The sequence below is a fragment of the Physcomitrium patens genome, chromosome 1 (assembly GCF_059467195.1).
Source record: "Physcomitrium patens ecotype Gransden chromosome 1, ASM5946719v1, whole genome shotgun sequence".
In the NCBI taxonomy this organism is placed as follows: Eukaryota; Viridiplantae; Streptophyta; class Bryopsida; order Funariales; family Funariaceae; genus Physcomitrium; species Physcomitrium patens.
The window spans coordinates 4,875,696-4,889,303 of record NC_143410.1 but is presented as its reverse complement, the minus strand read 5'-3'; the positions used below and the strand labels follow the sequence as shown (position 1 = coordinate 4,889,303).

At 30.7% G+C, this 13,608-nt stretch overlaps 1 protein-coding gene across 1 annotated transcript; it reads right to left on the bottom strand.

The window, feature by feature from the left end:
* Positions 1–9,120: 9,120 nt before the first annotated feature.
* On the bottom strand, positions 9,121–11,012 carry LOC112281312 (glycine-rich RNA-binding protein 4, mitochondrial). The gene is made up of 4 exons (XM_024517728.3): positions 10,687–11,012; positions 10,395–10,463; positions 9,897–10,003; positions 9,121–9,704 (listed from the first exon to the last, which is right to left on the bottom strand). The coding sequence occupies exons 1-4, from the start codon at positions 10,826–10,828 to the stop codon at positions 9,555–9,557; spliced, it is 468 nt and encodes a 155-aa protein (XP_024373496.1). The 5' UTR covers positions 10,829–11,012; the 3' UTR covers positions 9,121–9,554.
* Positions 11,013–13,608: the final 2,596 nt, after the last annotated feature.

The window sequence follows — 13,608 nt, the reverse complement described above, 5'->3', positions numbered from 1 at the left end:
ATGGCGATATTCTATAGGACCTTTAATATGTGTTGACTTTGTAAGAGACATGCTTTAGCTTACAAGGTAAGTTTTTCATATGTGTACTACATAATTAGTTTGTTTTTCAAGTTACTAACATATGTGGCATATGGCTAACTTATTGATGCCATTTTTAACCTAAAAAATCAATTATAGATACCTATAAAGACAAAAAAATATCTATGAAGCTTCTAGAAAGCTTTTGTAGGAGATATTATGGAATTAAATTATTTTTACTTACTTTTATTTAATCATATAGGTAATTATTGATTTATATATATATATATATATATATATATATATATATATATATATTTGTGATATTATCCTCCCTTCTAGAAATAAGTTCCATGAGGAGGGATCATCATATGTTGAAAAAATTCAAGATGCGGCAAATTATATTTGCAACATACTCTGATCTTTGTTCTCTTTGAAGATAGTTGATAGGGCCTCTCAACCATCGATAAGGTGCCATATCAGGGTGGAAAGAATACCTAGTTATTTGATCATTGTTGAGGCCTTCATAATTTCCTTCAAATAAAACATTTGAAAGAACATCATGAATCATTCTTATCTTTAATAAAATCACCAAATATTAGAAGTCTCTCCTAAGATCGTGATACCAAACGAATTATATTTCACCATCTATTCAATAAAAAATATGTTATCCTTGAATATCTTCAACTCAATTGAGTCATTTTAAAGGTTGTGACAATCACAATGTTTTGTCTTGCAAGTCAACAAATGAAGGCTCTTGAATTGAATCCATTGGTTGGTGGTTCTCCAACTCTTTAGTGTCACAAATACAAAGCAGCTGCAACAAAGATAGAAAGTAGAATGTTATCTTGCCTAGATCTTATTTCATTTATAGAGAATAGGACCTTAATCTTAGTTTTGATGAATGTCATTGATAAAAAGCCTCTACCTTCTTCATTGTATTTGCAAGATTTTTTGTTGGCTTCCATATGTGTTCACTAACATCATATTCATACTAATGGATAAGATATTCTAATTTATTTTGATGACACCTAAGTCTAGAACTTCTTCTACTTCAAACTCTTCATTATTGTCTATCTCTATAAGAGGAGGTGGGGCTTGCCTTTTTTTTAGTATTTTCACAATCTTATATGGTTTAAGAAGCTATATGTGGAAGATATGATGGATCTTTATTCATTTCAATAGATGTAATTAATAAGTAATTGGATTAATTTTTTCACAAATAGAAAAAGGTCTAAGCATACAATAGTCCAACTTATCACAATGACAAGTAGTCTTGATATTATGATGAATTAATTATATCTTATCACCTATATTAAATTGTGGTTGTTCATTTTGATTGGCATCCATGTAGATCTTTTCTTGTTCTTAAGCTTCCTTTAATTGCACCTTCATTGTGCATATAGCTCAGACAAATAATTTGTCAAATCTTCCATTGCAGGATTATCAACTTTTGAAAAGTTAAAAGTATCAAGTCATAGATGGTAATCATAATTGGCAAAGAAAGATGTTTGTTACATAAAAGAATGCATTGTATTATTACAAGCAAAATGTACTAATAGTAAGAATGTTCTTTAATTGTCTTATTGATAATTGATGGTATATTTTAAGTATTACTCCAAAACTTGATTTACACATTCTTTTTGTCCATCAATTTGAAGATAAAAGGCCAAAGATAGTTTTATGTCTATCTTTAGAATCTTGACAAAAAATTCCAAAACCTTAATATGAATTGAGTCTCTTTATCTGATATAATATCCTTGGATAATACATGACACTGATAGATATTGTCAAAAAAAAGCTTTGTCATTTCTTTACATATGATAAATTTTGTACATAGTAAAAAATGTGTCATCTTTGTAAAATGATATATTATCACAAATATAGAATCATACAAACTTGAGAGTAGAAGATTCATGATAAAATCCATAGAAACAGAAGACCATGGTTATTTTGAAATAGATAATGACTAAAGAAGTTTGTAAGGTCACTGATGAAGAATTTTTGATCTTGAGTAAACATCACATGATTAAACAAAATCTTTGACTGCCTTTTATATTTGCGGCCACCAAAAATCTTTAGATATTAGCTCTAAAGTCTTGTTGTATCTAAAATGTTGAGTTGTTAGAAAATCGTGGCATGCTTGAAGAACACATAAACATGCTTTTCATTTTAGAATATATAGGCATCCTTTGAAATAGAGTAGATTATTTTTGAATTCAAATTTGGAAGCATCATGAAACTTAGAAAAAAAAAAATTAATATTATGAACAAGAGAATCAGAAGACATACTTGATTGAATTTATTTGACAAAGGTTGAATCAACAGTCAATATTGATTTCATTACTTGAAGATGAAAATACTCGAGCTTCAAGAAAATCATTCTTTATTGATCAAAAGATGCATCTCTTTATTTAAGTATAAGATAAAAATGTCTAAAGAGGGTGTTTGACAAACCTTGTTGTTTTTCAGGTTGATATGTAATCTTGAAATTAAAACTTGATAAAGACATGTTCCAACAAGCTTTGCGATGATTCAATACACATGTTAACATGAAATATTTGAGATTCTTGTGATCTGTATATATGGTGACTAGACTAGAAGTACTTTTTAAATAATGATGTCATTCTTAAATAGAATCCATAATTGCAAGAAATTCTTTGTCATAGATCTCATAGTTAATCTTGGCTGTTGAAAATTTCTTGGAATAAAAAGCTATTAGATGAATTTTATCATATATTTCCATTTGTAATAATATGACATTCAAAGCAAAGTTTGATACATTTATTTCTATAAAAAAAATGCATTAGAGAAGTCAACATGATACAAGATTGGTGTAGAAACAAACGTTGTCTTTAAAGCTTCAAATGCCACTTCTTTTTCTTGATTCCATTGAAATTTGTCTTTACAAGTCAAATGTGTAAGTGGAGCTACAATTCGAGAGAAGTCTTTGATGAAGATCTAATAGTAGTTAGCAAATCTTAAAAAATATTGGACATCTTGTACTGTTTTTGGAATGTTTCAATCCATAATAGTTTGAATTTTCTTAAGATCCGTCATAAATCCATTATTTAAAATGATCTATCCTAAGAAGTCAACTTAAGTAGTATGGAATACACACTTTTTTATCTTGGCATAGAATCTTGTATCTCTTAATTTTTGCAACACATGACAAACATGAAGTTCATACTCTTTTATATTTTTAGAATAGATTAAGATGTTGTCTAGATAACAAATAATAAAATCGTCCAAAAACTCTCAAAAAAAATCATTCATAAGATGTTGAAGAATTGTTGGTGCATTTGTGAGTCCAAAAGGCATGACATTATATTCAAAATGTTCATACTTGGTTCAAAATATATTCTTCCATTCATCTCTTTTTTTAATGCATATCAAATTATATGTTCCTCATATATCTATTTTTATATAGATCTTAGTTTGATTTAACTAATTAAGAAGTTTAAATATTAAAAATAATAGATACTTATTCTTGATGGTGATCTTATTGAGTCATCAATAATTAATATACATCCACAATAATCTAGCTTTTTTCTTTACAAATAGAAATAGGACTTTGGAATGGCATATGAAATTCTTGATTAGATTTTCTTAAATATATTCTTTAAGTTTAGCCAACTCATTTTGTGATAAATTGTAGATTGGTCCAAATGGTGGTTGTGTTTCTTCTTAAAGGTCAATTGAACAGTCATAGAGTCAATGTTCTGAAAGAGTATCCATATTTTTTTTTCTCAAATACATCTTAAAATTCTTGATATTGGTTTGAAATGCCACTTGAAGTCTTTACACTATTAAAAATGGGTGTGGCATAAATGATACAAGGTGATCCTTCTTTTGCAATATGCAAGAAAGTTCTTGTACCTACAAATACAAGTTTAATTATACTAGACTTGTGATTTTCTATTTAATTAATTATACTCTTAGTTATACTTTTAAAAAATTTGAGAATACAAGAAATTAAATCTATTCAAGGGTTGTATTTGTTTAACTACAATAAGCCTAAAATGATTAGATTAGAAAAAAATCTTATAATATTAAATATCACAAAGCTATTATGACCATTAATTATTACTTCTATAGGAAAGATTTTGTGAGTAACATCTCTAGAGGACAATGGATGACCATCTATGTCTTCTATATGAATAGGTTTAGTTTTTTTCACTAAAAATATGTTAAGTCTTTTAGCTAATTCTTCATGTAAGAAACATGTTGAAGCTCTTGAATCTAATAAGAAAAAGGCTTTATAATATTTAGATCCTAAAATAATATTTAATATAAAATAAAGAGAGGATTTTGATGACAGAATAGGACCTTCATTAGGTATTATACAAGGTTCCACCCGCATGGTCCCTATTGTAACTAAATAAATTCATTTTCTAATATATTGTCTTCTTTGATGTTTGTACTCCTCATTTTATAATTATGTTGCTTCTTTGGACGATGTTGAGCAGTGTACTTAGATTCTCTATAATATAAGCACAATCTTTTTTAATAGCAATAAGTCTTTTCTTGCTCAGATAGACGTTTATAGTAGATTTATAGTAGATTTAAATTGATTTTGTTACTATAAAAAATTATAAAGGTAATAAAGTGTAGCTTTAAATTTATTTTAATATTAAAAAATATTATAGAAATTTTTATATTTTATTTAAATTTTATTTAGAATTTTTTGAGAATTTTTAGAGCAATTTTTAAGACTTTGATAAAAATGAGTTTTATCACTTTGGAAGCCATTATGAAGAAATGGAGTAAGATTTGAAGGCCACATCAAATTTCTATACTAATTGGATATTTTTAAACACCATGGTGAAGTCAAAAATATAAAATTATTGATTTTACTAGTACAAAGTAGGAGGACTAGCAGCTAGTGTAGTCCTTGTAAGAAGGGAGGTGCGCAAGTCCCATATGGATTGTAGCTCTTTGAAGGTAATTAGGAAGATAAGACTAAGACCTCGTGGCCTGTCTTAGGAACCTATATACACTACTTATGAACCTTGCTAAGGATCGAACTCTTGATCTCTTAAGCAAGTTACTCTTAAGGTAAAAATTATTTATTTAACTTTTTATTTATTTACTTGTTATTTTTTAAACCTTTATAATTTATTTATAGAAATTTGGATTTATATGTTTCTTATATCATTGAAAAGATAAAAAATTAAATTTTTAAAAATATATTTTTTACTTTTTATTGGATAAAAATTCAATAAACAGACTATGATTAGTTTTATAATGTATAATTGCTTGATTGTACTTGTTCCACTTATTTTGTGTTTTTCTTCTTTTGTTCTTGTTCTTACTACTTTTACTTTACACCACCCATTACAAGCAACTCTTAATTAAGGCCATCTTGTAATTAGATTAAAGAGTGAATTTTACACTTAGAAAGTATACCAATGAATCTTGCTTATAATCTTGGATTTGGATAGCTTTGGGATTGAAGTTCAATTACAAATTATATTAGATTGATAAATCCTCAAAAATTAAATTTTGAGCCATCAAACTTCTCAAGCAATATAACTCTAGGTTCTCTAGTACCAAAAAGATGTTCTACCATTGGAAAAGGAACTTGATTTGGTGCACATATTGAAGTAGCTCCAATCATATCTATATCTTCACTTCCTGCCATTCTTGTTGCTTCTTGTGGTGATAAACTAAGTTGATGCATCACAAGCATTAATTTCTTCAATTGCTCTTACATTTGTGCCATTGCTCTCTTCATTTCAACAAGCTCTGCCATGATAATACTTAAAGAAGAAAAGATGTCTAATATCACTCAAGATAAATAGAAGAGAAGACTTTAAAATAAATAAAATAAAATAAAATAAAATACTAAAGATAATATTAGTTTAAAAGAAGGTAATTTGTAACTCCTAATATGTTTAAATTTTGTTTTTTTAAAAAAAAACTAATCTATTCTTAATCAAAAGAAGATGAAGCTTTAATATTATAAGTGTATTCTTGTCAATCTATCAAGGATATGAACTAGAAAACATGTATATGTTCATGACATATTTACAACCAATTGAAGATTGATTTGATGGAAGTTGAGTCATTTTTTATGTTCTAAGATCCATGAGTGATTTGTACTCTTCTTTTATACCATTCTCCCATTTCATAGTATTCCTAGACTTCATTGTATCACACAAATTCAATGGACCACCAAGAAATATAACATTGGCATGTTCTTCATTTATTTAAGGAAAGATGTGATTCATCTAACAATTACCAAGTTGTTTTCTATCACTCAAAGGATATGTCTTTTTTTTTTTATGAAGATTTACCTTCTTGCACTCTAAGATTTCTTATAACCTTTTTCTTTCTTAAAGCTTGTTTCTTCATAGTTAATGGTTGATACTTATTATTATCATCATCTTCAACATTTTGATTGTCTTTATTACTTGTTCTAGTAATTGTAGACACACTTTGATCTACCTACTTTGACTCTTCATCTTCACTCATACCTCCACCATCTTCATTGTCATCATTTTTTTTTATTATTTTATTTTATTGAAATTGGAGATGTGTCCATAAATATTAGTACTCAAAGTTTTGTACTTCAAGCATATTCTTTAGTATCTTTATAATGGTGTGATTTGATCTTTCAGCAACTCTATTTTGTTGTAGAATGTAAAGAATAGTGGTTTATCTTACAATGCCATGAATCTTTAAAAAATCATCAAAATGCTTTGACATATATTCACTTCTATTATCTATGCACAATGCTTTGTTTTTGCACTGACATTCTTTCTCTACAAATGCCTTGAATTCCTTAAACTTTGAGAAGCACTCACTCTTGGCTTTAAAGATGTAAATCCACATTTCTTAAAAAATCATCAATAAATGTGACAAAGTACTTTACTCCTCCAATTGATGGCATTGTCATTGGTTTAAAAACATCACAATGCACAGTCTTCAATAATTTGCTAGCATATATTGTAACTCCTCTTTGAAATAAAGCCTTTTGTTGTTTACTTTAGATACAATCTTCACAAGCAAGTATCATGACATTATCGCTAAATTCACCAAGATCCAAGCTACTTACTATAGGTATGAGTTTCTTCATGCTTTTGGCATTCAAATGACTAAATCATTGATGTTGAATTTCAAACTTGTCTTGATTTTGTCGAAACTCAGCAAATGAGGCCACTTCAATTCTATTCACCTTTTTACAATTGATGAAATAAAGGTTGCCATTTTTTAGGTCTTTAACAACATGTTGTCCATCCAATGTCTTTACAAAACATCCATTCATTTTAAATTGAACCTTACAACCATGCGATATAAGTTTATGCAATTCTAAACACATAAGCCTATATGCAATTATGCCAAAAGCCTTTCTTTCACAATGTTTCTTTATCTTGATATTAGCATCATTGCTTAGAAGGTCTTTATTTTCATCAACAATATTCTAACGGTCCAATAAAATCAACATAAGTTCTATTTTCTTCTTCCAATGGTAGATTTGTCACCTCTAAACTTCTCAATCACTTTCAAACCCTCACCTTCATTTAAAGCCATGTCTAATGAAGAAGTGTATCAAAGAAAATCAAAAAAAAAAAAAAAAAAAAAAAAAAAAAAAAACTCTAAATAAATAAATAAAATCTTGTTGCCTTAAAAATCCATTATGCCTCTTTCGTGAGTAAACTAGTGATTTCACTTTTTAATCACTCTCAACTCTTACAAGAACACTTTTAATTTCACAAATATCTTCTTATCACTATTAAAAAACCTCTTAAGAAATTCAGCACACAAAAGTACAATATTAGTGCACCAATGATGTAACTTAGTAAAGAAATATAATATTAGTGTTCTATAACATCATTCTAAGGTGACTGATATCTTCTAATACAATGAATGCACTTAACAATTGATAAAAGAAAAACTATATCAACAACTAGATACAAAAAGGAATTTAGAAGATATCAAATCTTAACACCTACAATCATAAGTTCTATTCTTTACAACAAGAAAGACTTCAAAGAATTTCAAAACTCACAATTAAAGATGAAATGACCTATAACCTATTGAAGAAAAAAAACTTTGAAGTCACCAACACATAGTATCAGTAAGGTTGCTCATAAAGAGAGTAAGGAGTAAGATATCTCTCACTTCCAACATCCATTACTTACAAGTAGTGGTTATTGTCCTAATGGGCAACTTCCATCCTTTGATAAATATATCCATCTAACATTCTACCGAAACTATCCATAGCTATCTTATCTACTATAAAAATATGCTTTTAACATATTCTCTATATCCTTAAGTTCTTTTGTCCATTCATCTATCTTATCTCTTGGTCTTCCTACATACCAAGAGCCCACCTTTTGATCAATAGTAATTTACCTAAAGTAATAACTTCCACAATGTAACTTATTTTACTTTCACTTTTATTTACTTATTCAAATAGAAAACCTCAATAAAAAGATTGAAACAAATGTTAGACGTAAGTTAACTCTCCTAATAAAGTAGAATAAAACATAGATGTCACAAAACATGATTGTGTCTAGATTCAATGTGGTTGAATTGAAACTAAAGAATGCCACAAAGTAGTATCATTATGCATAGATGTTCAAAAGGTCACATAAGATAGTCTTGCACATTGTTGATGTTTATTGCACTCACATGTACTAGACCAAGATTTCAGCATGTAAGCTGGTTGATTCTGCATATACACATTTAAAATCTAAGTATCACATATACCCTGTTTTGAATCAAGCTTTAAGAAAAGAAAAGAAAAAAATTAAAAAATTAAATAGAACATGCTTCACTCAACAAGATATTAATCCTGATGTCGTTTCTGCTAAACTTATTGTAAAAGCATCCTAAATACACAATAGCTTCGGAAGGAATATGAATTGGTCAAGTGTCACTTTCTGATATCTTTTAAAAACATCTGCCTAATTCATGTTGCGACTGTAAACATCAAGATGGTTATTGAATGAAGTCTTGTGCTTAAGGTTACCATTACAAATGCAACGTACTCCATGAGAAACTTGATGCAGAAGTTAAATGAATGAGCTTTATTTTTATTCAAGTGGATGATCTTCCAGTGATGAAAATAACCGCCTCTTTATAGAAAGAGAATAATAGTAAGAATTGAAACTTTATTTCAACTAGCCATGCGAACCAAGTCATATCTTAACTATGGATCAAATGTTTGAAGGTGTGTTTTCTCCCTCGATGGAGACACTCAAGAGGGAATTACAAAAATTACTTAACATGATGTGCTGATAGCGTTTATCGGATGACCGGAACAACTCCAGTTCCTTTGGCAATCGAACACTTAAGGCACTCGCGGCAATCCTTCAAATGCAATGCAGAACGCTCCCTAACCTATCACTACTCTGAAGCCTCCAGTTAATTCCTTTTATCCCTGATCTCTTCGTTACTGCATACAATATTCCATAAGGGCATATCTAAATGAAATAAAGCTTTAAAAATTGAAGATGAACATACTACTGAAACCACCAAATATTCGAACACTCGGCGACACTGGCACACACCGTTTCTCAAGGCCCCTACATGCCCCTCCAGGTTCCGCTCCCACCAAAGTTGCCACTGTTACCACCTGAGTGGTCACGGCGACCGTACATACCACCACCCGATTGCCTGTCCTGTGGTGACTGCTTGGTAGCGTAGTTCACTCGAATAGTGCGACCAGCCAAGTCCTGTGAACATATTTTTACCACAAAACAGTCAACCTCTCGAAAAAAAGCCTCTCAAAGAAGCAATGCCGAGCGCAGAATTTCCGCAAAAAAAAGGAAAACAAAAGCAGGATTTCTTTATCTGTGCATATCCAAGCAATTAAGAAAATACAGAACCCGGAATAGAGTTAATCGAACAAAAGAAGTACTACTAACCCGCCCGTCCAGTGCCTGAAGAGCAGCTTCGGCATCCTGATCAGTGGCAAAAGTCACAAACCCAAAGCCCCTGGATCTGCCGGTATCTCTGTCGCAAATAATCTTAACTGTAGACCAAAGGACATACAAACAAACAGACAAACAAAACATTTAAATGTCAAACTTTGTAGCCAACGAAAGGCTGCGTTCTTGTAAAACCGACGAAGTGAACAGAGACATTTCTCTAAGCAAACAAGTAAGTATCCAAGTTAAATAGATATTAAACCATTGGATACGAATAACCTGCCACCTAAACCGAAGATGCAACTACACTTCTGCAGTCAAGCGAATTCCAGCTGAAAAATTCCGGACAAAGGCCTTTAAGAACTTCCAAAAACATACAGTGCAACTGCTGATATGAATCATGTTGTATGACTGTTAAAAACTGAACGTGCAAATCTCTTGTCAAGAAAAAGATTAACACAAACAGATAGGAGACTAAGATAATCACGTTCATACCTTCGGTCACTTCTCCGAAAGCTGAAAACGCCTCCTTGATGTTGTCGTCCGTGGTTCCCCATGCAAGACCTGAACAGCAAGCGAAAGTATGTGTAGGATACGAAAATGGGATTCAAAGACTAATAGCGCCGTAATCACATCATCAACAATCCAGAAATCCATGATATGCACCCTGTGATTACAAAATGGCATCCATTTCTCTACTGAACAAGAAACTGACACTAATACAACTTAATCAAGAAGTAGAAAACCCTAATTTTCGCTTCAGAACCAAAGTTCAGGCTGCGCTTACCGCCCACAAAGAGTTTCGAGCCAGACATGCCCCTCGAAACGAGAAACATAGCAGGAATGGCCGCAGCACCACTGTGCCGCTGCAACGCGTTGCGTGCAATTGATTGGCGCACCAAGCCTCCGAGCTGCGCTAGGAAAGCCATCGAAAACTAAAACCCCAAAACTTAAACCCTGAGTATCGTTCGACAAATCAACAGACTGAATCACCCCTAAATAGCGAAGAAATAAACTGCTGCCGCTGCTACTGCTTTGAAATTGCTCCTGCCGATCGCGTGGAAATGCAACCCAAGACTTTGCTGCGACTGGAACAAGGGGCCGAGGCACGACAAACACACTGGCAGCCGCATTCATGAGGTCTCCGATCCTTAAACCCTAGCCCAACTGAGGTGCTCAAATGACGTGTCCAAATCGGGTGCTTAAGCGGAACGTCGATCGAGTTGCCAGTGGAGGTGTCCTATTCATGGGCACAAGTGGAATGTCAAATGAGGTGACACTCTAGGTGACGATTGAGGTGCCTTAGACGATTCGTTGGATCTTTGGGTGCTTGCTTCACTCAAAGGTACCCATGAAGTGCTTGACCTATACACTTTCCAAAGATCATCTTAATTTGTGACATGAACAAATACATAAATAAACTAAGCTTCTCTTTTTTCTATTGAATTGAATTAAAAATAGCATAGTGTGAAATAAATAAATAAATTTGTTGTGAGATTACTTTTCAATTAATTCAAGATAGATAGATAGCTAGCTAGCTAACTAACTAACTAACTAGCAAAATATTAAAATGACTAGTTCATTTACTAAATTGACCAACTCTATTCTAATCATCATAAGAAAAATGGATTATCTCCAAAAACCATCATTACAATCATAGCCATGATCTCCATCTTCTTTATTAAATTATTAACTTGTTTTGGTTGAAGAATTTGTGCATGTGATTTAGAAAGAAAGATGGTCACAACATCAAATACCAAGAAAACAAAGTTATCAAAGAACATACAAAAGCAACACTTTGAAACAATAAACAAGATCCATCAAACTTCCAATTGATGTTAGTAGAATGAACTACAAACAGATATAATTCGACATAGTATCAAGGACAAGAATTCAATGAAAGCAAATAAATAAGTGAGATTTTCTCAAAAAAATATGACAAAATGGAAATAGAATCTTAAAAAAAGAAGTCCTCAATATATTTTTATGACATTGAAAAGAACTATAAAGTCATTCAAAGATGATATATCATTGAATTAAAATGACTATAGCCAAAAATTGGAAGTCTAGAAAGTCTAAAAACAAGACTAAAGACTAGAAAAGCATTGACAAGAGTGAAAAAGGCTTCACTTTTACCTCCATATATACTCTTAAGTAGGAGCTATGTGGCGATGTCCTATAGGACCTCCAAAATGTGTTGACTTTGCAAGACACGTATCTTAACTTACAAGTCAATTTTTTAAAATAATACACTACATAATTAGCTTGTTTTGCAAGCTATCAACATGTAGTTAACTTGTTGACCAAGTTTCTAACCTATCAATCAATTATAAACACATATAAAGTAAAAGCAACATCTATGAAGCTTTGAGGAAGCTTTTCTAGAAGATATTATAAAGTTAACCTACTTTTATTTACTTTTATATATTTCTATTTAATTTATTAGAATACATATGAATATTCGTGACATTACCTTTTCTTCTAGAGATAAGTTCTACGAGGAGCAATCATCATATATTGATGAAATTCAAGATACAATGAATTGTATTACCACATATTCTGATCTTTATTCTCTTTGAAGATAGTTGATAGGTCCTCTCAGCCATCAATAGTATCCCATATCAAGGCAAGAAGACCACCTTATTATTTGATAAGTGTTGAGGCCTTTGTAACTTTTTTCAAATAAAATGTTTAAAAAATGGTCAAGAGTTATTCCTATCTCTAATAAAATCATCAAACATCAAGATTCTTTTTCAAGGTTGTGATATCAAGCACGTTGTATCTTGCCATCTATTTGAAGAAGGACATGTTGTTCTTCAAGACCTTCATCTCAATTATGTCGTCTTAAAGATTGTGACAATTACAATATACACAAGCTAAAAAAAAGAGTATTATCTTCTTTTGATCTTATTTATTTTGTAGCAAAGATTTATTATTCTTCATCTTGAATTTGATGGATGTCATTTATGAAAAGTTTCAACTCTCTTTGTTGTATTTGCAAGATTCTTTGCTGACTCCTATGTACATTCATTAATATCATATCTCTACTAACATACAAGATATTCCAACTTATTTTGGTGTCGCCTTGAATATAAGACTTCTTTTACTTCAAATTCTTGATTATTATCTATTTATATAGGAAGAAGTGGTATTTGTCTTTTCCTTAAGATATTCATTGTCTTATATGATTCAAAGAGAAATACATGAAATATAAGGTAGATCTTCATAGACTCTGGTGTCATATTGTAACACGACTATATGATAAAAGATGATAATATGGATCTTATTATAGAAGAGCCAAGTTAAAAGATAAAGTAGAAAAATATAGATAAAAGATAGGGAGGTAGTAAAACTTTTAGTAGTAATACTACATTTTTAGAAAAGTGACTTCTACTTACTTTGTAGGGCCATAAATAAGGCAAAACAAAGTAGATTCGAAAAATAAATGATATAGGCATCTTTAAAAGGAAGTTAAGAGTAAATTCTAGAAAAATTTATTTAGAAAAACTAGATTTGATACCTGGAGAGGGCCAGTTATGAACCAGGGTTGAAATCAGACCCTGAGGCATAAAACTGAGTCTTGACAAAGACTCCAAGGTTCTTTTACAAATCAAAGAATGGGATTTGATAGCAGATTAGATAAGGTTTCTATGAAAATTGGTTTTGGACAATTTAGGATTTTTATGACTTTATAAGAGCTTTACAAAGT